Source organism: Heptranchias perlo, chromosome 20 (genome assembly GCF_035084215.1).
Source record: "Heptranchias perlo isolate sHepPer1 chromosome 20, sHepPer1.hap1, whole genome shotgun sequence".
NCBI classification, from domain to species: domain Eukaryota; kingdom Metazoa; phylum Chordata; class Chondrichthyes; order Hexanchiformes; family Hexanchidae; genus Heptranchias; species Heptranchias perlo.
In genome coordinates this window covers 52569072-52593953 of record NC_090344.1, presented here as the reverse complement: position 1 = coordinate 52593953, position 24882 = coordinate 52569072, and the positions used below count along the sequence as shown (strand labels likewise).

Below are 24882 nucleotides of genomic sequence, written 5' to 3'. Positions count from 1 at the left end.
TAGGGAGGGAGGGAGTGTGTGTGAGGGAGGGAGGGAGTGTGTGTGAGGGAGGGAGGGAGTGTGTGTGAGGGAGGGAGGGAGTGTGTGTGAGGGAGGGAGGGAGTGTGTGTGTGAGGGAGGGAGGGAGTGTGTGTGAGGGAGGGAGGGAGTGTGTGTGAGGGAGGGAGGGAGGGAGTGTGTGTGAGGGAGGGAGGGAGTGTGTTTGTGTGAGGGAGGGAGGGAGTGTGTGTGTGTGAGGGAGGGAGTGTGTGTGTGTGTGTGAGGGAGGGAGTGTGTGTGTGTGTGAGGGAGGGAGTGTGGGAGGGTGAGGGAGGGAGTGTGGGAGGGTGAGGGAGGGAGTGTGGGAGGGTGAGGGAGGGAGTGTGGGAGGGTGAGGGAGGGAGTGTGGGAGGGTGAGGGAGGGGGTGAGGGAGGGAGTGTGGGAGGGTGAGGGAGGGAGTGTGGGAGGGTGAGGGAGGGAGTGTGGGAGGGTGAGGGAGGGAGTGTGGGAGGGTGAGGGAGGGAGTGTGTGTGTGTGTGTGTGTGTGAGGGAGGGAGGGAGTGTGTGTGTGTGAGGGAGGGAGTGTGTGTGAGGGAGGGAGGGAGGGAGTGTGTGTGAGGGAGGGAGGGAGTGTGTGTGTGTGAGGGAGGGAGGGAGTGTGTGTGTGTGAGGGAGGGAGTGTGTGTGTGTGTGTGAGGGAGGGAGTGTGTGTGTGTGTGAGGGAGGGAGTGTGGGAGGGTGAGGGAGGGAGTGTGGGAGGGTGAGGGAGGGAGTGTGGGAGGGTGAGGGAGGGAGTGTGGGAGGGTGAGGGAGGGAGTGTGGGAGGGTGAGGGAGGGGGTGAGGGAGGGAGTGTGGGAGGGTGAGGGAGGGAGTGTGGGAGGGTGAGGGAGGGAGTGTGTGTGTGTGTGTGTGTGTGTGTGTGAGGGAGGGAGGGAGTGTGTGTGTGTGAGGGAGGGAGTGTGTGTGTGTGAGGGAGGGAGTGTGTGTGTGTGAGGGAGGGAGTGTGTGTGTGTGAGGGAGGGAGTGTGTGTGGGAGGGAGGGGTGAGGGAGGGAGGGAGGGAGTGTGTGTGTGTGAGGGAGGGAGTGTGTGTGTGTGTGTGAGGGAGTGGGAGTGTGTGTGTGTGTGAGGGAGGGAGTGTGGGAGGGTGAGGGAGGGAGTGTGTGTGTGTGAGGGAGGGAGTGTGTGTGTGTGAGGGAGGGAGTGTGTGTGTGTGAGGGAGGGAGTGTGTGTGTGAGGGAGGGAGTGTGTGTGTGAGGGAGGGAGTGTGTGTGTGAGGGAGGGAGTGTGTGTGTGAGGGAGGGAGTGTGTGTGTGAGGGAGGGAGTGTGTGTGTGAGGGAGGGAGTGTGTGTGTGAGGGAGGGAGGGAGTGTGTGTGTGTGAGGGAGGGAGTGTGTGTGTGTGTGAGGGAGGGAGTGTGTGTGTGAGGGAGGGAGTGTGTGTGTGTGTGAGGGAGGGAGTGTGTGTGTGAGGGAGGGAGGGAGTGTGTGTGTGTGGGAGGGAGTGTGTGTGTGTGTGTGAGGGAGGGAGTGTGTGTGTGTGTGTGAGGGAGGGAGTGTGTGTGTGTGTGTGAGGGAGGGAGTGTGTGTGTGTGTGTGAGGGAGGGAGTGTGTGTGTGTGTGTGAGGGAGGGAGTGTGTGTGTGAGGGAGGGAGTGTGTGTGTGTGAGGGAGGGAGTGTGTGTGTGTGAGGGAGGGAGTGTGTGTGTGTGAGGGAGGGAGGGAGTGTGTGTGTGTGAGGGAGGGAGGGAGTGTGTGTGTGTGAGGGAGGGAGGGCGTGTGTGTGTGAGGGAGGGAGTGTGTGTGTGTGAGGGAGTGAGTGTGTGTGAGGGAGGGAGGGAGTGTGTGTGTGTGAGGGAGGGAGTGTGTGTGTGTGAGGGAGGAGAGTGTGTGTGAGGGAGGGAGGGAGTGTGTGTGAGGGAGGGAGGGAGTGTGTGTGAGGGAGGGAGGGAGTGTGTGTGTGTGAGGGAGGGTGTGTGTGTGAGGGAGGGAGTGTGTGTGTGTGAGGGAGGGAGTGTGTGTGTGTGAGGGAGGGAGTGTGTGTGTGTGAGGGAGGGAGTGTGTGTGTGTGAGGGAGGGAGTGTGTGTGTGTGAGGGAGGGAGTGTGTGTGTGTGAGGGAGGGAGTGTGTGTGTGAGGGAGGGAATGTGTGTGAGGGAGGGAGGGAGGGAGTGTGTGTGTGAGGGAGGGAGTGTGTGTGTGTGTGTGAGGGAGGGAGTGTGTGTGTGTGAGGGAGGGAGTGTGTGTGTGAGGGAGGGAGTGTGTGTGTGAGGGAGGGAGTGTGTGTGTGAGGGAGGGAGTGTGTGTGGGAGGGTGAGGGAGGGAGGGAGTGTCTGTGTGTGAGGGAGGGAGTGTGTGTGTGTGAGGGAGGGAGTGTGTGTGTGTGAGGGAGGGAGGGAGTGTGTGTGTGTGAGGGAGGGAGTGTGTGTGTGTGAGGGAGGGAGGGAGTGTGTGTGTGTGAGGGAGGGAGTGTGTGTGTGAGGGAGGGAGTGTGTGTGTGAGGGAGGGAGTGTGTGTGGGAGGGAGAGGGAGGGAGTGTGTGTGTGTGAGGGAGGGAGTGTGTGTGTGTGAGGGAGGGAGTGTGTGTGTGTGAGGGAGGGAGGGAGTGTGTGTGTGTGAGGGAGGGAGGGAGTGTGTGTGTGTGAGGGAGGGAGTGTGTGTGTGTGAGGGAGGGAGTGTGTGTGTGTGAGGGAGGGAGTGTGTGTGTGAGGGAGGGAGTGTGTGTGTGAGGGAGGGAGTGTGTGTGTGTGAGGGAGGGAGTGTGTGTGTGAGGGAGGGAGTGTGTGTGTGAGGGAGGGAGTGTGTGTGTGAGGGAGGGAGTGTGTGTGTGAGGGAGGGAGTGTGTGTGTGAGGGAGGGAGTGTGTGTGTGAGGGAGGGAGGGAGTGTGTGTGAGGAGGGAGGGAGTGTGTGTGTGTGAGGGAGGGAGTGTGTGTGTGTGAGGGAGGGAGTGTGTGTGTGTGAGGGAGGGAGTGTGTGTGTGTGAGGGAGGGAGTGTGTGTGTGAGGGAGGGAATGTGTGTGAGGGAGGGAGGGAGTGTGTGTGTGTGAGGGAGGGAGGGAGTGTGTGTGTGTGAGGGAGGGAGGGAGTGTGTGTGTGTGAGGGAGGGAGTGTGTGTGTGAGGGAGGGAGTGTGTGTGTGAGGGAGGGAGTGTGTGTGAGGGAGGGAGTGTGTGTGTGAGGGAGGGAGTGTGTGTGTGTGAGGGAGGGCGTGTGTGTGTGAGGGAGGGCGTGTGTGTGTGAGGGAGGGCGTGTGTGTGTGAGGGAGGGCGTGTGTGTGTGAGGGAGGGCGTGTGTGAGGGAGGGCGTGTGTGTGTGAGGGAGGGAGTGTGTGTGTGTGAGGGAGGGAGTGTGTGTGTGTGAGGAGGGAGGGAGTGTGTGTGTGAGGGAGGGAGGGAGTGTGTGTGTGTGAGGGAGGGAGTGAGTGAGTGTGTGTGTGAGGGAGTGTGTGTGTGTGAGGGAGTGTGTGTGTGTGAGGGAGTGTGTTGTGAGTGTGTGTGTGTGAGGGAGTGTGTGTGTGTGAGGGAGTGTGTGTGTGTGAGGGAGTGTGTGTGTGTGAGGGAGTGTGTGTGTGTGTGAGGGAGTGTGTGTGTGTGAGGGAGTGTGTGTGTGTGAGGGAGTGTGTGTGTGTGAGGGAGTGTGTGTGTGTGAGGGAGTGTGTGTGTGTGAGGGAGTGTGTGTGTGTGAGGGAGTGTGTGTGTGTGAGGGAGTGTGTGTGTGTGAGGGAGTGTGTGTGTGTGAGGGAGTGTGTGTGTGTGAGGAGTGTGGTGTGTGTGAGGGAGTGTGTGTGTGTGAGGAGTGTGTGTGTGTGTGAGGGAGGAGTGTGTGTGTGTGAGGAGTGTGTGTGTGTGAGGGAGGGAGTGTGTGTGTGTGAGGGAGGGAGTGTGTGTGTGTGAGGGAGGGAGTGTGTGTGTGTGTGAGGGAGGGAGTGTGTGTGTGTGAGGGAGGGAGTGTGTGTGTGTGAGGGAGGGAGTGTGTGTGTGTGAGGGAGGGAGTGTGTGTGTGTGAGGGAGGGAGTGTGTGTGTGTGAGGGAGGGAGGAGTGTGTGTGTGTGAGGGAGGGAGTGTGTGTGTGTGAGGGAGGGAGTGTGTGTGTGTGAGGGAGGGAGTGTGTGTGTGTGAGGGAGGGAGTGTGTGTGTGTGAGGGAGGGAGTGTGTGTGTGTGAGGGAGGGAGTGTGTGTGTGTGAGGGAGGGAGTGTGTGTGTGTGAGGGAGGGAGTGTGTGTGTGTGAGGGAGGGAGTGTGTGTGTGTGAGGGAGGGAGTGTGTGTGTGTGAGGGAGGGAGTGTGTGGGAGAGGGAGTGTGTGTGTGTGAGGGAGGGAGTGTGTGTGTGTGAGGGAGGGAGTGTGTGTGTGTGAGGGAGGGAGTGTGTGTGTGTGAGGGAGGGAGTGTGTGTGTGTGAGGGAGGGAGTGTGTGTGTGTGAGGGAGGGAGTGTGTGTGTGTGAGGGAGGGAGTGTGTGTGTGTGAGGGAGGGAGTGTGTGTGTGTGAGGGAGGGAGTGTGTGTGTGTGAGGGAGGGAGTGTGTGTGTGTGAGGGAGGGAGTGTGTGTGTGTGAGGGAGGGAGTGTGTGTGTGTGAGGGAGGGAGTGTGTGTGTGTGAGGGAGGGAGTGTGTGTGTGTGAGGGAGGGAGTGTGTGTGTGTGAGGGAGGGAGTGTGTGTGTGTGAGGGAGGGAGTGTGTGTGTGTGAGGGAGGGAGTGTGTGTGTGTGAGGGAGGGAGTGTGTGTGTGTGAGGGAGGGAGTGTGTGTGTGTGAGGGAGGGAGTGTGTGTGTGTGAGGGAGGGAGTGTGTGTGTGTGTGAGGGAGGGAGTGTGTGTGTGTGAGGGAGGGAGTGTGTGTGTGTGAGGGAGGGAGTGTGTGTGTGTGAGGGAGGGAGTGTGTGTGTGTGTGAGGGAGGGAGTGTGTGTGTGTGAGGGAGGGAGTGTGTGTGTGTGAGGGAGGGAGTGTGTGTGTGTGAGGGAGGGAGTGTGTGTGTGTGAGGGAGGGAGTGTGTGTGTGTGAGGGAGGGAGTGTGTGTGTGTGAGGGAGGGAGTGTGTGTGTGTGAGGGAGGGAGTGTGTGTGTGTGAGGGAGGGAGTGTGTGTGTGTGTGAGGGAGGGAGTGTGTGTGTGTGAGGGAGGGAGTGTGTGTGTGTGAGGGAGGGAGTGTGTGTGTGAGGGAGGGAGTGTGTGTGTGAGGGAGGGAGTGTGTGTGTGAGGGAGGGAGTGTGTGTGTGAGGGAGGGAGTGTGTGTGTGTGAGGGAGGGAGTGTGTGTGTGAGGGAGGGAGTGTGTGTGTGAGGGAGGGAGTGTGTGTGTGAGGGAGGGAGTGTGTGTGTGAGGGAGGGAGTGTGTGTGTGAGGGAGGGAGTGTGTGTGTGAGGGAGGGAGTGTGTGTGTGTGAGGGAGGGAGTGTGTGTGTGAGGGAGGGAGTGTGTGTGTGTGTGAGGGAGGGAGTGTGTGTGTGTGTGAGGGAGGGAGTGTGTGTGTGTGTGAGGGAGGGAGTGTGTGTGTGTGTGAGGGAGGGAGTGTGTGTGTGTGTGAGGGAGGGAGTGTGTGTGTGTGTGTGAGGGAGGGAGTGTGTGTGTGTGTGAGGGAGGGAGTGTGTGTGTGTGTGAGGGAGGGAGTGTGTGTGTGTGTGAGGGAGGGAGTGTGTGTGTGTGTGAGGGAGGGAGTGTGTGTGTGTGTGAGGGAGGGAGTGTGTGTGTGTGTGAGGGAGGGAGTGTGTGTGTGTGTGAGGGAGGGAGTGTGTGTGTGTGTGAGGGAGGGAGTGTGTGTGTGTGTGAGGGAGGGAGTGTGTGTGTGTGTGAGGGAGGGAGTGTGTGTGTGTGTGAGGGAGGGAGTGTGTGTGTGTGTGAGGGAGGGAGTGTGTGTGTGTGTGAGGGAGGGAGTGTGTGTGTGTGTGAGGGAGGGAGTGTGTGTGTGTGTGAGGGAGGAGTGTGTGTGTGTGTGAGGGAGGGAGTGTGTGTGTGTGTGAGGGAGGGAGTGTGTGTGTGTGTGAGGGAGGGAGTGTGTGTGTGTGTGAGGGAGGGAGTGTGTGTGTGTGTGAGGGAGGGAGTGTGTGTGTGTGTGAGGGAGGGAGTGTGTGTGTGTGTGAGGGAGGGAGTGTGTGTGTGTGTGAGGGAGGGAGTGTGTGTGTGTGTGAGGGAGGGAGTGTGTGTGTGTGTGAGGGAGGGAGTGTGTGTGTGTGTGAGGGAGGGAGTGTGTGTGTGTGTGTGAGGGAGGGAGTGTGTGTGTGTGTGAGGGAGGGAGTGTGTGTGTGTGTGAGGGAGGGAGTGTGTGTGTGTGTGAGGGAGGGAGTGTGTGTGTGTGAGTGTGTGTGTGAGGGAGGGAGTGTGTGTGTGTGTGAGGGAGGGAGTGTGTGTGTGTGTGAGGGAGGGAGTGTGTGTGTGTGAGGGAGGGAGTGTGTGTGTGTGTGAGGGAGGGAGTGTGTGTGTGTGTGAGGGAGGGAGTGTGTGTGTGTGTGAGGGAGGGAGTGTGTGTGTGTGTGAGGGAGGGAGTGTGTGTGTGTGTGAGGGAGGGAGTGTGTGTGTGTGTGAGGGAGGGAGTGTGTGTGTGTGTGAGGGAGGGAGTGTGTGTGTGTGTGAGGGAGGGAGTGTGTGTGTGTGTGAGGGAGGGAGTGTGTGTGTGTGTGAGGGAGGGAGTGTGTGTGTGTGTGAGGGAGGGAGTGTGTGTGTGTGTGAGGGAGGGAGTGTGTGTGTGTGTGAGGGAGGGAGTGTGTGTGTGTGTGAGGGAGGGAGTGTGTGTGTGTGTGAGGGAGGGAGTGTGTGTGTGTGTGAGGGAGGGAGTGTGTGTGTGTGTGAGGGAGGGAGTGTGTGTGTGTGTGAGGGAGGGAGTGTGTGTGTGTGTGAGGGAGGGAGTGTGTGTGTGTGTGAGGGAGGAGTGTGTGTGTGGTGTGAGGGAGGGAGTGTGTGTGTGTGTGAGGGAGGGAGTGTGTGTGTGTGTGAGGGAGGGAGTGTGTGTGTGTGTGAGGGAGGGAGTGTGTGTGTGTGTGAGGGAGGGAGTGTGTGTGTGTGTGAGGGAGGGAGTGTGTGTGTGTGTGAGGGAGGGAGTGTGTGTGTGTGTGAGGGAGGGAGTGTGTGTGTGTGTGAGGGAGGGAGTGTGTGTGTGTGTGAGGGAGGGAGTGTGTGTGTGTGTGAGGGAGGGAGTGTGTGTGTGTGTGAGGGAGGGAGTGTGTGTGTGTGTGAGGGAGGGAGTGTGTGTGTGTGTGAGGGAGGGAGTGTGTGTGTGTGTGAGGGAGGGAGTGTGTGTGTGTGTGAGGGAGGGAGTGTGTGTGTGTGTGAGGGAGGGAGTGTGTGTGTGTGTGAGGGAGGGAGTGTGTGTGTGTGTGAGGGAGGGAGTGTGTGTGTGTGTGAGGGAGGGAGTGTGTGTGTGTGTGAGGGAGGGAGTGTGTGTGTGTGTGTGAGGGAGGGAGTGTGTGTGTGTGTGAGGGAGGGAGTGTGTGTGTGTGTGAGGGAGGGAGTGTGTGTGTGTGTGAGGGAGGGAGTGTGTGTGTGTGTGAGGGAGGGAGTGTGTGTGTGTGTGAGGGAGGGAGTGTGTGTGTGTGTGAGGGAGGGAGTGTGTGTGTGTGTGAGGGAGGGAGTGTGTGTGTGTGTGAGGGAGGGAGTGTGTGTGTGTGTGAGGGAGGGAGTGTGTGTGTGTGTGAGGGAGGGAGTGTGTGTGTGTGTGAGGGAGGGAGTGTGTGTGTGTGTGAGGGAGGGAGTGTGTGTGTGTGTGAGGGAGGGAGTGTGTGTGTGTGTGAGGGAGGGAGTGTGTGTGTGTGTGAGGGAGGGAGTGTGTGTGTGTGTGAGGGAGGGAGTGTGTGTGTGTGTGAGGGAGGGAGTGTGTGTGTGTGTGAGGGAGGGAGTGTGTGTGTGTGTGAGGGAGGGAGTGTGTGTGTGTGTGAGAGGGAGGGAGTGTGTGTGTGTGTGAGGGAGGGAGTGTGTGTGTGTGTGAGGGAGGGAGTGTGTGTGTGTGTGAGGGAGGGAGTGTGTGTGTGTGTGAGGGAGGGAGTGTGTGTGTGTGTGAGGGAGGGAGTGTGTGTGTGTGTGAGGGAGGGAGTGTGTGTGTGTGAGGGAGGGAGTGTGTGTGTGTGTGAGGGAGGGAGTGTGTGTGTGTGTGAGGGAGGGAGTGTGTGTGTGTGTGAGGGAGGGAGTGTGTGTGTGTGTGAGGGAGGGGATGTGTGTGTGTGTGAGGGAGGGAGTGTGTGTGTGTGTGAGGGAGGGAGTGTGTGTGTGTGTGAGGGAGGGAGTGTGTGTGTGTGTGAGGGAGGGAGTGTGTGTGTGTGTGAGGGAGGGAGTGTGTGTGTGTGTGAGGGAGGGAGTGTGTGTGTGTGTGAGGGAGGGAGTGTGTGTGTGTGTGAGGGAGGGAGTGTGTGTGTGTGTGAGGGAGGGAGTTGTGTGTGTGGAGTGTGTGTGTGTGAGGGAGGGAGTGTGTGTGTGTGTGAGGGAGGGAGTGTGTGTGTGTGTGAGGGAGGGGAGTGTGTGTGTGTGTGAGGGAGGGAGTGTGTGTGTGTGTGAGGGAGGGAGTGTGTGTGTGTGTGAGGGAGGGAGTGTGTGTGTGTGTGAGGGAGGGAGTGTGTGTGTGTGTGAGGGAGGGAGTGTGTGTGTGTGTGAGGGAGGGAGTGTGTGTGTGTGTGAGGGAGGGAGTGTGTGTGTGTGTGAGGGAGGGAGTGTGTGTGTGTGTGAGGGAGGGAGTGTGTGTGTGTGTGAGGGAGGGAGTGTGTGTGTGTGTGAGGGAGGGAGTGTGTGTGTGTGTGAGGGAGGGAGTGTGTGTGTGTTGTGAGGGAGGGAGTGTGTGTGTGTGTGAGGGAGGGAGTGTGTGTGTGTGTGAGGAGGGAGTGTGTGTGTGTGTGAGGGAGGGAGTGTGTGTGTGTGTGTGAGGGAGGGAGTGTGTGTGTGTGAGGAGGAGTGTGTGTGTGTGTGAGGGAGGGAGTGTGTGTGTGTGTGAGGGAGGGAGTGTGTGTGTGTGTGAGGGAGGGAGTGTGTGTGTGTGTGAGGGAGGGAGTGTGTGTGTGTGTGTGAGGGAGGGAGTGTGTGTGTGTGTGAGGGAGGGAGTGTGTGTGTGTGTGAGGGAGGGAGTGTGTGTGTGTGTGAGGAGGGAGTGTGTGTGTGTGTGTGAGGGAGGGAGTGTGTGTGTGTGTGAGGGAGGGAGTGTTGTGTGTGTGAGGGAGGGAGTGTGTGTGTGTGTGAGGGAGGGAGTGTGTGTGTGTGTGAGGGAGGGAGTGTGTGTGTGTGTGAGGGAGGGAGTGTGTGTGTGTGTGAGGGAGGGAGTGTGTGTGTGTGTTGTGAGGGAGGGAGTGTGTGTGTGTGTGAGGGAGGGAGTGTGTGTGTGTGTGAGGGAGGGAGTGTGTGTGTGTGTGAGGAGGGAGTGTGTGTGTGTGTGAGGAGGGTGTGTGTGTGTGTGAGGGAGGGAGTGTGTGTGTGTGTGAGGGAGGGAGTGTGTGTGTGTGTGAGGGAGGGAGTGTGTGTGTGTGTGGGAGGGTAGGTGAGTGTGTGTGTGTGAGGGAGGGAGTGTGTGTGTGTGTGAGGGAGGGAGTGTGTGTGTGTGAGGGAGGGAGTGTGTGTGTGTGTGAGGGAGGGAGTGTGTGTGTGTGTGAGGGAGGGAGTGTGTGTGTGTGTGAGGGAGGGAGTGTGTGTGTGTGTGAGGGAGGGAGTGTGTGTGTGTGTGAGGGAGGGAGTGTGTGTGTGTGTGAGGGAGGGAGTGTGTGTGTGTGTGAGGGAGGGAGTGTGTGTGTGTGTGAGGGAGGGAGTGTGTGTGTGTGTGAGGGAGGGAGTGTGTGTGTGTGTGAGGGAGGGAGTGTGTGTGTGTGTGAGGGAGGGAGTGTGTGTGTGTGTGAGGGAGGGAGTGTGTGTGTGTGTGAGGGAGGAGTGTGTGTGTGTGTGAGGGAGGGAGTGTGTGTGTGTGTGAGGAGGGAGTGTGTGTGTGTGTGTGTGTGTGTGTGTGTGTGTGTGTGTGTGTGTGTGTGTGTGTGTGTGTGTGTGTGTGTGTGTGTGTGTGTGTGTGTGTGTGTGTGTGTGTGTGTGTGTGTGTGTGTGTGGGAGGGAGGGAGTGCTGAGCTGCTTGTGTTCCTCACACTGACCCTTTCCCTTTGACAGAGAGGGGGCTGCTTGCAATGCCCGAACACTGTGATGTGAGCGTGTCCCCCGAGGAACGGGTCAGGGCTCTCACCAAGAAGGGCAGTTGTGTCAATGTGAACGATGATGTCCCTCTCCGGAGGTACTTCCGTTCCGGAGTGGAAATGATTCGAATGGCCTCGGTCTATGTGGATGAAGCCAATCTGGAAAGTGCATTTGTTCTTTACAACAAGTACATCACGTAAGTTCCCCCAACATACTCCCTGAGGGAGTGCCGCACTGTCGGAGGGTCAGTACTGGGGGAGCGCCGCACTGTCGGAGGGTCAGTACTGAGGGAGTGCCGCACTGTCGGAGGGTCAGTACTGAGGGAGTGCCGCACTGTCGGAGGGTCAGTACTGAGGGAGTGCCGCACTGTCGGAGGGTCAGTACTGAGGGAGTGCCGCACTGTCGGAGGGTCAGTACTGAGGGAGCGCCGCACTGTCGGAGGGTCAGTACTGAGGGAGCGCCGCACTGTCGGAGGGTCAGTACTGAGGGAGCGCCGCACTGTCGGAGGGTCAGTACTGAGGGAGCGCCGCACTGTCGGAGGGTCAGTACTGAGGGAGCGCCGCACTGTCGGAGGGTCAGTACTGAGGGAGTGCCGCACTGTCGGAGGGTCAGTACTGAGGGAGCGCCGCACTGTCGGAGGGTCAGTACTGAGGGAGCGCCGCACTGTCGGAGGGTCAGTACTGAGGGAGCGCCGCACTGTCGGAGGGTCAGTACTGAGGGAGCGCCGCACTGTCGGAGGGTCAGTACTGAGGGAGCGCCGCACTGTCGGAGGGTCAGTACTGAGGGAGCGCCGCACTGTCGGAGGGTCAGTACTGAGGGAGCGCCGCACTGTCGGAGGGTCAGTACTGAGGGAGCGCCGCACTGTCGGAGGGTCAGTACTGAGGGAGCGCCGCACTGTCGGAGGGTCAGTACTGAGGGAGCGCCGCACTGTGGGAGGGTCAGTACTGAGGGAGCGCCGCACTGTCGGAGGGTCAGTACTGAGGGAGCGCCGCACTGTCGGAGGGTCAGTACTGAGGGAGCGCCGCACTGTCGGAGGGTCAGTACTGAGGGAGCGCCGCACTGTCGGAGGGTCAGTACTGAGGGAGCGCCGCACTGTCGGAGGGTCAGTACTGAGGGAGCGCCGCACTGTCGGAGGGTCAGTACTGAGGGAGCGCCGCACTGTCGGAGGGTCAGTACTGAGGGAGCGCCGCACTGTCGGAGGGTCAGTACTGAGGGAGCGCCGCACTGTCGGAGGGTCAGTACCGAGGGAGTGCTGCACTGTCGGAGGGTCAGTACCGAGGGAGTGCTGCACTGTCGGAGGGTCAGTACTGAGGGAGCGCCGCACTGTCGGAGGGTCAGTACTGAGGGAGCGCCGCACTGTCGGAGGGTCAGTACCGAGGGAGCGCCGCACTGTCGGAGGGTCAGTACCGAGGGAGCGCCGCACTGTCGGAGGGTCAGTACCGAGGGAGTGCTGCACTGTCGGAGGGTCAGTACCGAGGGAGTGCTGCACTGTCGGAGGGTCAGTACTGAGGGAGTGCTGCACTGTCGGAGGGTCAGTACTGAGGGAGCGCCGCACCGTCGGAGGGTCAGTACTGAGGGAGCGCCTGCAGAGCTAGTCTCTGAGGAGAATGATTTTGAATTGTTAGAACCACTGACTAACACAGGGCTGAAAGTTACTTTTCAGAAGTTGTAATGTAATATTTGCTGTGGTTCAGGTACAAAGAAAGTTGCTGTGCCAGCCAAAGGATGGAGTTTGCATTTGTACGATAGGATCTGCTTGGCTTGTGCTTGGTCCAATCCTGTCAGTAGCAAAGAATGGAAGGCTGCCTTGTGTTTCTGTGGCACTTGATCACAAACATCCCAAAGTATTTCACACACATTGAATTATTTTAAACTCGTCACTGTCGTTATGCAAGTGAACTGCCAGTTTACAGAGAGTGAGGTCCCACAAACAGCAAGGAGATGAATGATGGGTTACTCTTTAAATTGCTATTGGTTGAGGAGGAATGTTTGCCCGGGGAGGGAAGGCCCATGGGTGAGTAGGATTTCCGTTGGAGAGTCAGTGCTGTTATTTTACGTGGCACTTGACCCCACTGCTCCAAATTCCAGAGTCTAAGTGCTTCCAGTTGGTTTAATTTCCTTGGCAGTTTGAATGAAACTTGTTCGTGTCTGAAATTGCTGTTGGTGCCCCTGTTATTGGCAGGCTTGCTGTGTGTGTATTTTGATCTGTCCTGTCTACACTGTGTCATTATTGTTTTCTGCTTAACTCCCAGGTTGTTCTTTGAAAAGTTGCCTAAACATCGGGATTATAAAAGCAGTGTAATACCAGAGAAGAAAGAGACAATAAAAGTGAGTAAGAATCTCTCCCATTGGCGTTGGTCATCGCGCCCCCAGTAACAAACGTTACACTGGCAGTGTTCGAGCCGCTGACTCTCAGGACGGTCCGGTCGTTTCTTGTGCTGTTTGAGTGAGATGTCTGCAATCCTGGTGGTGTGAGATTTGTTCCATTCACATTGAGGGTGGACTCGGGAAGATTGGTGAGCAGAAAGCATTGCCCTGGATGGGCAGACTGAGCCCTGAGTCCTTAGCCCATCCGTGGCTGGAAAGGACAGTCTGGCAGTGGGGAGAGCCCAGCATGGCAGGGAGGTGTGTCTCAGCAGGTCCAGAGACAGCACTTGGATATTACCTGACTTTCTCTTCCACTCGCACACTGGCGTGGGGCCGGGGCGGGGATCGTGGGGCCGGGGCGGGGATCGTGGGGCCGGGGCGGGGATCGTGGGGCCGGGGCGGGGATCGTGGGGCCGGGGCGGGGATCGTGGGGCCGGGGCGGGGATCGTGGGGCCGGGGCGGGGATCGTGGGGCCGGGGCGGGGATCGTGGGGCCGGGGCGGGGATCGTGGGGCCGGGGCGGGGATCGTGGGGCCGGGGCGGGGATCGTGGGGCCGGGGCGGGGATCGTGGGGCCGGGGCGGGGATCGTGGGGCCGGTGGGCGGATCGTGGGGCCGGTGGGCGGGGATCGTGGGGCCGGTGGGCGGGGATCGTGGGGCCGGGGGGCGGGGATCGGGGATCGTGGGGCCGGGGGGCGGGGATCGTGGGGCCGGGGGGCGGGGATCGTGGGGGCGGGGATCGTGGGGCCGGGGGGCGGGGATCGTGGGGCCGGGGGGCGGGGATCGTGGGGCCGGGGGGCGGGGATCGTGGGGCCGGGGCGGGGATCGTGGGGCCGGGGCGGGGATCGTGGGGCCGGGGCGGGGATCGTGGGGCCGGGGCGGGGATCGTGGGGCCGGGGCGGGGATCGTGGGGCCGGTGGGCGGATCGTGGGGCCGGTGGGCGGGGATCGTGGGGCCGGTGGGCGGGGATCGTGGGGCCGGGGGGCGGGGATCGGGGATCGTGGGGCCGGGGGGCGGGGATCGTGGGGCCGGGGGGCGGGGATCGTGGGGCCGGGGGGCGGGGATCGTGGGGCCGGGGGGCGGGGATCGTGGGGCCGGGGGGCGGGGATCGTGGGGCCGGGGGGCGGGGATCGTGGGGCCGGGGGGCGGGGATCGTGGGGCCGGGGGGCGGGGATCGTGGGGCCGGGGGGCGGGGATCGTGGGGCCGGGGGGCGGGGATCGTGGGGCCGGGGGGCGGGGATCGTGGGGCCGGGGGGCGGGGATCGTGGGGCCGGGGGGCGGGGATCGTGGGGCCGGGGGGCGGGGATCGTGGGGCCGGGGCGCGGCCTCCGCCTTATACACTTGATCAGTTAAGCATTCTCACATTGAAACTGCACTTGCAGGACATGGGAATAATGCAATAGGTCAGTGTATAATGCTTGAGTTTTCCTCAGTCAGTTATATTGTTCAGAAATAATGGTTGTCTTGTGTTGAAAGCAGTGATGAGGAGCGGGCGGGGGAGTGGACAAAGTGTGCTTTGTGCTGTGACTGCGATACAGTGATGCACTGTGCAGTTATCCTCATTACAGTTGCTACTGGGGCTCTACATTAGGACGTCACAACACACTGGCAGATCCCACCAGCCATTAGCTGAGATCAGGTTTGCTTGTGGTGCCGTCCACAGTGAAATGGCCTCCTGATACTTAATGTCTTGAGGATATATGAAGAATCGCATTATAGGGATTGTTCTCCTTGGAGCAGAGAAGGTTAAGGGGAGATTTAATCGAGGGGTTTGAAACCATGAAGGGCTTTGTGAGAGTAAATAAGGAGAAACTGTTTCCAGTGGCAGGAGGGCCGGTGACCAGAGGACACAGATTTAAGATAATTGGCAAAAGAACCAGAGGGGAGATGAGAATTGCTTTTCCACAGCGAGTTGTGATGATCTGGAATGCGCTGCCTGAAAGGGCGGTGGAAGCAGATTCAATAATAACTTTCAAAAGGGAATTGGATAAATACTTGAAAAGGAAAATTTTGCAGGGCTCTGGGATAAGAGCGGGGGAGTGGGACTAATTGGAGAGCTGCTTCAAGGAGCCAGCACAAGCACACTGGGCCGAATGGCCTCCTGTGCTGTATGATTCTCTAAAAAGCTAAGGGTGCACAGCCAGCCTCGGTAAGACCAAACCCCAGTGAGAGTGGGCATCTACAGGAAGTGGGGGTGGGGAACACCCAGTCTACAGGTTCGTTCTTCCTTTGAGTTGCTCACCAGGTATAGACGGTGACCCTGAGCAGTCCCATTGGTTCTGCTGAAGGAGAAAGTTAATTGGAGGGAACAGAATGGCTCCACACAGGCAGGAAATATGACAATGTGTGCTTGACAACTTTTGCTGAAGTTAATGTTGGCCATTTGCAAAGTGTATCTCACTTTAAAACTCCCAGGGAATTAGCCTGCAATTTGCAACCAGAGAGACCATTTGAACCCTGTTGGAATAATTTGAAAGCCCTTTGGCATTTCACATGTTGTGCGCACTTGATAATCTACACGAGATTTTGTGTCATGTTTCGAGTGTTCCATTGCTGTAAAATGGATTTGAGAAGCCTGGACGTAAAAATGCTGAGTTTTGCTTTAATTTAAATGTGATTGTTAGAGAGTGTCTCCTTGTACAGTCAGCTCACCCTGACACCATGCGACTCAGTCTTCACCACACAAGTGAGGAAAGAAGATGTGAGTAATAGTGAACAAGTCAGGGGATGATGCACATGGGGGGTATCACTGCAGTTAACCTAGCAAGAGTGGTGACCCAAGCCAGCTCAGCTCAGCTCAGCTCGCTCTATACTGTTCTTGCCCCGATTAACCATTACTATTCCATCTACATAATACAATCACCACTGTAATATAGTAACACCAGCCGCAGGCTATTTCATCCACCTGTGACCCTCTGTAGACTGGTTGGTTTTGGTGCCTCCATTGGCACTCGCTCAGTGATTAAACGAGGCATGAACTGTACAGGGGATCCCAGGTACAGACCTGGTGCCCATCATTCCATGCTGGAGCTAGCTGGAGCATTGTTGGAGCATTGACCTTAAACAAAGTTAATCGTGCTGCATTAGTTCCTGCTGTGGATTTGCATCAATGGCTTTGAATACAGTACTAGTTGCATCATCCTGCACGTGAATTGCAATGCTGTTAGTAAGGTTTTGAAGGGGAATGTTAATCAGTGTAAAATATCAGTCTCTTCCTTTTCTTTTTCTGTGTGTGTTAGAAACTAAAAGAGATTGCATTTCCAAGGGCAGAGGAACTGAAGAGTGAGCTTCTGAAGAGATATGGGATTGAGTATGCAGAGCACCAGGAGCAGCGGGTAAGCATGGCTCAGCGCTAGCATGAGTTACAAGCTGCTGTACGGTGTGTCCCCATCCCTGCTTTGGACAGTCAGCTGTAGCCTTCCTCATAAGAGGCAGGGTTTCTAGAGTAGGCATCTTTGTGTAGAGGAGCCCAGGCAATACTGATACCCAGCCGGGAAACCTTGGATACGGACCAAAGCCAGACAGTGATATCGCTGTAGAAAACACGTATTGTTAGCACTAGCTGATCACCTATAGCATTGCTCACAGGTCATCTGGGGTCGAGAGCCTGCTTCTGATTTTCCAGTAACCTGGCCTATCTGGGAAGGCCTCGCCAGTGAAATGGTCCAATTAGGTCCCGAGGTTGATTGCATGTGAATTGCTGTTGCTAAGGGAAGTTTGCAGATTGCCAGCTGTTGATAAATTACTGGCTCCAGATCAACTTTCAGAAAGAAAGACAGACAGACGTACATTTCTACCGTGCTTTTCACAACCTCAGGACGTCCCAAAGCGCTTTACAATCGCTGAAGTACTTTTTGAAGTGTAGTCACTGTTGTAATGTAGGAAACGCAGCAGCCGATCTGTGCTGTAGTGAGACTGTCCCTCTATCGCTGACCCCTTTCTTACACTTTGCAGCGGAGGGAAGATGAGGAATTTGCACAGGAGTTGGCCCGGCAGCAACAGGTGGAAGATGAAAAGCAGAGGGTGGCACGAATGCGACAGCAGCAAGTGGAGCAGGAACAGTTTCACGCCTTTGAGGAGATGATGCGACGGAGGGAGCTGGAGAAAGAGCGATTAAAAGTACTGGAAGAATATGTCAAACCAGAAAATACCCCTGGGCCCAGAGACTGTCCCCTAATACCGGGCGTTCAGAGACCGCCAAATAATCTTACTCCACCGTCACCAGCTGCGACTCTCCCGAACGCACTACCTCCTGTCGTAGATCGATCAAAGAAACCCGCAGCTCTCGGAACCAACTGGAACAGTGAGGACCGAGCCATTTACCAGCATTTACATCCAGGCATCGCAAAACTACAGCACTTTAAAGAAACTACTTTCAGTGCTTTCCTTGTTCAGTTTAATAACTATCAGGAAAGGCTGAGCAGGCTGGGGCTCTTTTCTCCAGAAAAGAGAAGGCTGAGGGGTGACCTGATCGAGATCTGTAAGATTATGAAGGGGATCGATAGGATAAACGTAGAGAAAATGTTTCCACTTGTGGGGGAGACCAAAACTAGAGGTCATAAATATAAGATAGTCACTAATAAATCCAATAGGGAATTCAGGAGACTCTTCTTTACCCAGAGAGTGGTGAGAATGTGGAACTCGCTCCCACAAGGAGTAGTTGAGGCGAATAACATAGATGCATTTAAGGGGAAGCTGGATAAACACATGAGGGAGAAAGGAATAAATGTGTATCCTGATAGGGTGAGATGAGGAGGCTCATGTGGAGCATAAATACTGGCATAGATCGGTTGGGCCGAATGGCCTGTTTCTGTGCTGTAAATTCTATGTAATCCATTTGTTGTACTGTATTGAAATTGAAGTGACTTCAATTCACAGTTGATGCTGGGAGGGGCTCCTATTGTGAAGACTAGTTTTTACTTGGTGTACTCCCCAGAAACAGTTATCACCTCCTGTGAAACAGAAGAGTGGGGGGGTGGAAATGAGTCTAAAACCAACTGCAGGAGTCACGCTGGGAGAATTGTTGTTCTGTTCAGTTAAAAATTGAAAATGTTACTCGAGTACAAAAATATTTGCTTGCTCAGGACAGGTGAGAAATATATTAGCTGTTGGATTGAGGAGCTGGTTTCAGTAAAGTGAATGTGGGCACTTTACATTCGATTGGGACTCCACATTACACAGACTCACACCAGCTAAAAATGGCATGTGGAGCCCATTCTCCCAAATGGGAACTGGGCTGTGTAAAAGTGTCTGTAGCCGCACAGATCAGATGGTCCTAGCTCTGATTCCTGGAGCCAGGCTAACAATAGAGTTTCGAAGGTTAAGGGGTGATCTGATCGAAGTTTATAAGATATTAAGGGGAACGGATAGGGTGGATAGAAAGAAACTATTTCCGCTGGTTGGGGATTCTAGGAGTAGGGGGCACAGTCTAAAAATTAGAGCCAGACCTTTCAGGAGTGAGATTAGAAAACACTTCTACACACAAAGGGTGGTAGAAGTTTGGAACTCTCTTCCGCAAACGGCAATTGATACTAGCTCAATTGCTAAATTTAAATGTGAGATAGATAGCTTTTTGGCAACCAATGGTATTAAGGGATATGGGCCAAAGGCAGGTATATGGAGTTAGATCACAGATCAGCCATGATCTTATCAAAGGCGGAGCAGGCACGAGGGGCTGAATGGCCTACTCCTGTTCCTAGGATCAGTTACAGTTGGCCTCAGCATCCTGGCCTTGGATTGTGGGCGGGGGGAGAGAAACAGAGAGACGGGTCAGGGTTCCTGTTCCCCATTATCTACAACCCCTACTAAAGAGTGAGTGCGAGTACCCGCATGCTGAGAGATCGGCTGAGGACAGCGTCCAACTGGGCTGTGATGCACCTCATGGTCCAATGGCTCACCAGTGCGCTGTGAGGAGGGTCACACAAGAAGCAAGGCTGCCAGCACTGATGGAATCGTAGCCCAATAACAACCCTGAACTCTCTTCAGGAGAGGGGAAGGAAGACAAATGAACAACGATTCCACAGCTCCTGCGAGAAAAGTCACGACTGGTAAAGGAATTGTGTTTCTATTTGTTCATGGAGGTGATAAAATGACAATTGTAATATTTTGTCTTCCAGATTTTTCTGCGGACAGACTTCGGAATGTGGCGGTGCCCAAAGACGTGTGCCAGCAGTTTCTGCAATTGGCTGATGCCAACACAGCCCGAGGGGTGGAGACCTGTGGGATTCTCTGCGGCAAACTGGTAAGGGCCAGCTGTGGATCGATAACTCCTCACTGCTGTAACTGGAGATGGTCCTGTCTCTTAGTCACGTGGCAGGTCAGGCATGCTCTGATCTGAACACAGAACAAAGCACCATAAAAAGATCGGAGATAGATGATAAGAGGTGTGCTGGGTAGTAAACTAACAATCAGCTGGTTTATGATTTGCCTTTCTGTCCTGTAACTAACTGCTTACTTCAGACCAACTCCCCATCAATTGTGTCCTTTCATCAGTCACTGAAACATTTGATTGGGACAACACTGAGCTGTTTAATACATGTACATGCCTGCTCTAGACTCCTGGCAATGATGCTCCCAGTCAGCCCAGGGGAAATGGGAGCAGCCCGTTGGAGTCTAACAACCCCCACAACAAACTGGGGGCACCTATCCCCCAGCTTACTTGGGTTTGCCTACTGTCCTTTCTAGGTACACTGACACCGCCACCAACTCACTGGGAGACCCCTAAACCCATATTTTGTAGCCATGGATATTGCATGGATGGAGAATCGAGCCCCTGTTGCCCATTCAGTGTATTCCTGATGAGTGGCAACTCCAGACCCCCCAAAGCCTCTCCACAACCTACAAGGTACGTCAGGAGTATGATGGAATGATGGATGGGTACCACAGCAACAACACTCAAGAAGCTCAACACCATCCAGGACAAAGCATTCCACTTCATCAGCAGCTCATCCACCACCTTAAACATTCAGTCTCTTCACCACCGTTGTACCGTGGCTGCAGTGTGTATCATCCATAGGATGCACTGCAGCAACTCGCAAAGCTTCTTCGACAGAACCTCTCAAACCCACGACCTCCACCACCTAGAAGGACAAGGGCAGCAGATGCATAGCAACACCATCACCTCCGAGTTCCCCTCCAAGTCACACACCATCCTAACTTGGAAATATATCGCTGTTCCTTCATCACCACTGGGTCAAACTCCTGGAACTCCCTACCTAACACCACTGGGAGAACCGACACCACACGGACTGCAGCAGTTCAAGAAGGCGCCTTGCCAGCGACGCCCACATCCCCAGAATGAATGAAATAAGCACCTTGCTTGCGTGGTGCCGTGCATTGGTGTCACTCTGCAGTGTAATTGCTCCCACGCTTGGCTGTGTCACTGGATTCTTGGCACGACAGCACTGGTGCTACATTCTGATCTGGGTTTTTTCTACAGATGCAGAATGAGTTTACCATAACCCACGTGATCGTGCCTAAACAGAGTGGTGGTCCTGATTACTGTAACACAGAGAATGAAGAGGAACTCTTCCTTATTCAGGACCGAGATGATCTAATAACCTTGGGCTGGATCCACGTGAGTTGGTTTCTGTTGTAGCTGTAACTGTCTGGCTGCTCTTGTAATCCTCGGAAAACAGGAAACAAACTCTCCCTGGTCTGTACTGAGTTACTAGGTCACAGCCAGGATGGCAGTATGGATGTTAGAGATGGACTGTGCATCCTTGGGGAGGGTGAAGTCACTATTGATCACCACCCAGTGTCTCTCCCTAGAAATGGACAGGGCTGGACTTAGTAACAATATCCCTCGCCATTATATGTCCTGCCGGGGCTCACGTGAAGTATTGGGGGCTGGTACCCGTGGAACTGTGTGCCAAAGAGAGTTGGTGCCTTCAGGAACAGAGAGGGGAATTGTATTGCTTTTGGTTATTTTATTTTTATTTTCTATTCGTGTTTCCCCAGACTGTGGGCAGAAAGGCACCCTGTAATTAGCTACTAGAGAGTGCGCACAAGTCAGCCTGAGGGGTTGCCCCTCATATCTTTCCCTCGCACCCTTTCATCCTTCAAAGCAGCCAGGCCAGGATTAGAAGCTGAACGGAGAGGTTGTGGTTTAGAGCCACAGTCTGACACTCTGCAGTGCAGTGTGGGTGCACTAACCCTCGGGGTGACCTTGATCCCTTGGTACGTGATGGTCCCACCCTCCACACTCTGTCTCCCTGTATCAGTGCTGCTACGATCAGGAGATGATGGAGTAAAGTGATTGAACCAGTACCTTTCGCTCTGTGAGGCTGTAGTTTGTTGCAACGTGTTATGTGGCCCGGGTAATGATTCTATTTTTATCCTGTGGATTGTTTGTGGCTCTGAGTAACAGCTTTTTGTGCAGGGATCAAGGGATATGGGGAAAAAGCGGGAACAGGGTACTGAGTTAGACAATCAGCCTTGATCATTTTGAATGGTGGAGCAGGCCCGAAGGGCCGAATGGCCTACTCTTGCTCCTATTTTCTATGTTTCTATTTCCAGACCCACCCAACCCAGACTGCATTCCTCTCCAGCGTGGACCTTCACACCCACTGCTCGTACCAGATCATGCTTCCAGAGGCCATAGCTATTGTTTGTTCACCCAAGTACCACGAGTGAGTATGTGATGGGAATGGTGAGCTGTTGAGTGTCATGTGGCTGTGTGTTTATGGCTACAGTGATTGGGAGTCAACCTGTATTTGGAAGAAGCTTCAACGTCAGTAGGAATTACAGTTAAACACTTGGACAGAAAGATCTTGCCTATAGCAGCAACATTGCAACAACGAGCATCTATCCAATCCAATCCTGCCAACATGCAATGCCTTAAAGACTGCAGTGCAGTTCCCACACCAAATACTGGAACAGGCTCTGGTGATGATGCGATGTTGGCTTTGCTGTACAGCCTGCTGCATAGGTCCGCTTGCAGTGTAAAACAGAGCAGAATACACATTACTATCATGGGTAAATGCAATTGGTCCCTGTTAAACTCAATTTCCTTAAGTGTTTTGTCTTTTGACGCTTTGATCTTCCAGCTTCTAATGGTAATGTCGACTCTTCACATCAGTACGTGCTGACTCAGCCATAAGCGCCCTAAGGTCAAGAGCCTTGGTTCAGTGCATTAGCAAGGTTGAAAAGAGGAGGAGAACAGAGGAGGTGAATGGAGTCGTAGTGACGAGGCGATGCTGAGCTTTGGTTGTTTAATCTGACTGGTCAACAGCTGCTCTCTTTGGTTGGGTATGAACTCGTGTTGCTCCAGACAGTCGTATTTATCGAACTTTTCCGACATTGACAACATTCTGGACTGATTTTCCTGTCACACCAAAGAAGTTTAACACACTGGAAGGATTGATTGCTGCAAGTTTTTGTCTGTGGTGTTGTTAGCCCTGTGCTCTGACCAATTTCTCTTTGTTTAGGTCGTTGTTCTTCAGACTGACAGACTATGGGATGGATGAGATTTCTTCCTGTAAGCAGAAAGGTTTTCACCCACATCCCAAGGACCCACCCCTGTTTAATGTAAGTAACATTTGCTGTGTGCAACTTTCTGAACAGAAACTAAATATCTTTTGCAACAGAAAACTTGTGATTATCCAAGGTAGTAACTGAATATTTGGCACCACTGCCTCTGTACACTGGGTATTCAGCCTCATTTGATCGTTTCTAGCAAACCGTGCATCAAACACACATTTGAAAATATCGTAATGTTCAGCTGGGCAGTACAGCACGTGGCCTTCTGCTCCAACATCATTGCATCAGTTCACTTTTCCCACTCTTTGCATTGGACGTCCTGTGCTCAACATTACAAAGTCTCCATCCTCTGTACAGCAGTCGCTTAGATTAGTTGACAGAGTATTGACAATTCTCTTCGTTTATCCAGCCCACGTCTTTCAGTTTTCCTCCTTTCTCAGGAGCCTAAGTTGAGCTCAGCACCGAGCAAAGAACCCCCAGAAATGATCTGACCAAACGGTACTTTTCAGGACAGGTGTACAAAGGGAAAGCTCTGGCCTGGTTGTACAGTAACACCAGCGATTAAATCCGTTCTCCCGAGACAGCAAGTAAAGCTGGGTCACTGCCAATAGATTAGGTCTTGGATAGAGTCTGTTTTTCATGTGCTCCAAAGGAATAGGTTTGTTGGGTGGGTGTAGACCCCAAAACTATTGGGGTTTGTTGGGTGGGTGTAGACCCCAAAACTATTGGGGTTTGTTGGGTGGGTGTAGACCCCAAAACTATTGGGGTTTGTTGGGTGGGTGTAGACCCCAAAACTATTGGGGTTTGTTGGGTGGGTGTAGACCCCAAAACTATTGGGGTTTGTTGGGTGGGTGTAGACCCCAAAACTATTGGGGTTTGTTGGGTGGGTGTAGACCCCAAAACTATTGGGGTTTGTTGGGTGGGTGTAGACCCCAAAACTATTGGGGTTTGTTGGGTGGGTGTAGACCCCAAAACTATTGGGGTTTGTTGGGTGGGTGTAGACCCCAAAACTATTGGGGTTTGTTGGGTGGGTGTAGACCCCAAAACTATTGGGGTTTGTTGGGTGGGTGTAGACCCCAAAACTATTGGGGTTTGTTGGGTGGGTGTAGACCCCAATACTATTGGGGTTTGTTGGGTGGGTGTAGACCCCAATACTATTGGGGTTTGTTGGGTGGGTGTAGACCCCAATACTATTGGGGTTTGTTGGGTGGGTGCATCATACAGGCAGCAATGAGGTGGGATCTGAATTTCAGAACCCAAAGAACACACATCTCCACATTGTGTGATGGAAGAGTGAATATAGCCACACAGACCCCAACACACAGGAGTGCATAGTTGGGGGAGGGGGTGTGTCTACATCTACCTTTTCCTGTCCATAGGAGAGCCAGTGGTGTGCAATATGAAGCAGCTGTTGGTGTTTGAGTGAAAAGAGTGTGTGACCACAGAAAACAGAGATCTGCAGGAACTTTTCTGCTGATGTAGGCAGCGAGTGAGTGCTGAAGGGGGAGGCCTGAGGCCTGAATGTGGCTCTCTCCTCCTCAAAGCTGCTTTTATATTGGTCTTGTTTCTAGTTGGATTCTGGGAGAACGCGAAGGGGAAAACTCCACAGTCTGGATCAGCCATTGGAGAACTTGGGCTACGAGTTTGAGTCTGCTGCCAGGATTAGGTAGTTGGATTTAGCAGCACAAACACCAGGAGTCAGCTCACAGTGTCAGACTCCTGGAACCCAAATTAAAGCAGCTTAATTTACTAGTCCCAACTGGGGTGATTAGAGAGCTACTGGGAAGGAGTTCTGCCTCTTGTACCCTTTTAATAGTCACCCTCGAGGTCCAGGAAAGGTTGGGGTCGAAACGTGATCAGAGGGCCAGAATTTGCCTCCATTTATATTGGGACACAATCACCAGGAGGCTGACCACTCACTGACCGCTCACTGACCCAGGGGGCTGACCGCTCACTGACCCAGGGGGCTGACCGCTCACTGACCCAGGGGGCTGACCGCTCACTGACCCAGGGGGCTGACCGCTCACTGACCCAGGGGGCTGACCGCTCACTGACCCAGGGGGCTGACCGCTCACTGACCCAGGGGGCTGACCGCTCACTGACCCAGGGGGCTGACCGCTCACTGACCCAGGGGGCTGACCGCTCACTGACCCAGGGGGCTGACCGCTCACTGACCCAGGGGGCTGACCGCTCACTGACCCAGGGGGCTGACCGCTCACTGACCCAGGGGGCTGACCGCTCACTGACCCAGGGGGCTGACCGCTCACTGACCCAGGGGGCTGACCGCTCACTGACCCAGGGGGCTGACCGCTCACTGACCCAGGGGGCTGACCGCTCACTGACCCAGGGGGCTGACCGCTCACTGACCCAGGGGGCTGACCGCTCACTGACCCAGGGGGCTGACCGCTCACTGACCCAGGGGGCTGACCGCTCACTGACCCAGGGGGCTGACCGCTCACTGACCCAGGGGGCTGACCGCTCACTGACCCAGGGGGCTGACCGCTCACTGACCCAGGGGGCTGACCGCTCACATTGTGGACAACCACTGCCATTAATCCGTTTCCATCTGTTTTTTTCAGGCTTGCTCACATGTTACCGTAACAGAGAAAAACGTTACCATTCTGGACCTCCGGTGATTGGTTTCTTGTCTTCTGACCATTAACCATGATGTCACAGGCAGAGGACACTTTTCAACATCTCCAAACCAGTCACACTTTTCTTTCTTGATTGAGGATTTTTTGGTTTGAATGTAATTATTCTAAAATACTACTTAATATGGTGTCAAATTGAAACCTCTCCTGTGGAGAAAGTGGGGCCGCCTTTATTTAATAGCCTGCACTCCTGCACTTAAACTGATGAAAGGTGGGAGATGAAGTAAGACACCTGTTGATGTTTTTTTGTTAAATCTCACTGCACTTTGATTTTTGTTAACCTTATTTGGCCTAATGATTGTCGCTTTGCGTATCAATAAACCAAGTGTGGCCATTTGG

The 24882-nt window shown here is 55.1% G+C and overlaps 1 protein-coding gene across 1 annotated transcript in view; it reads left to right on the top strand.

The window, feature by feature from the left end:
- The window catches only part of LOC137335886 (STAM-binding protein-like), a 27437-nt gene extending 2555 nt beyond the window's left edge, over positions 1-24882 (top strand). The window contains exons 2-10 of the mRNA XM_068001391.1: positions 10024-10243; positions 12300-12375; positions 15652-15747; positions 16367-16715; positions 18529-18653; positions 19851-19988; positions 20930-21042; positions 21841-21940; positions 24472-24882. Coding sequence (XP_067857492.1) covers positions 10041-10243; positions 12300-12375; positions 15652-15747; positions 16367-16715; positions 18529-18653; positions 19851-19988; positions 20930-21042; positions 21841-21940; positions 24472-24528 — 1257 coding nt within the window. The 5' untranslated portion in view covers positions 10024-10040 and the 3' untranslated portion in view covers positions 24529-24882. The remainder of the gene's footprint in view (positions 1-10023; positions 10244-12299; positions 12376-15651; positions 15748-16366; positions 16716-18528; positions 18654-19850; positions 19989-20929; positions 21043-21840; positions 21941-24471) is intronic.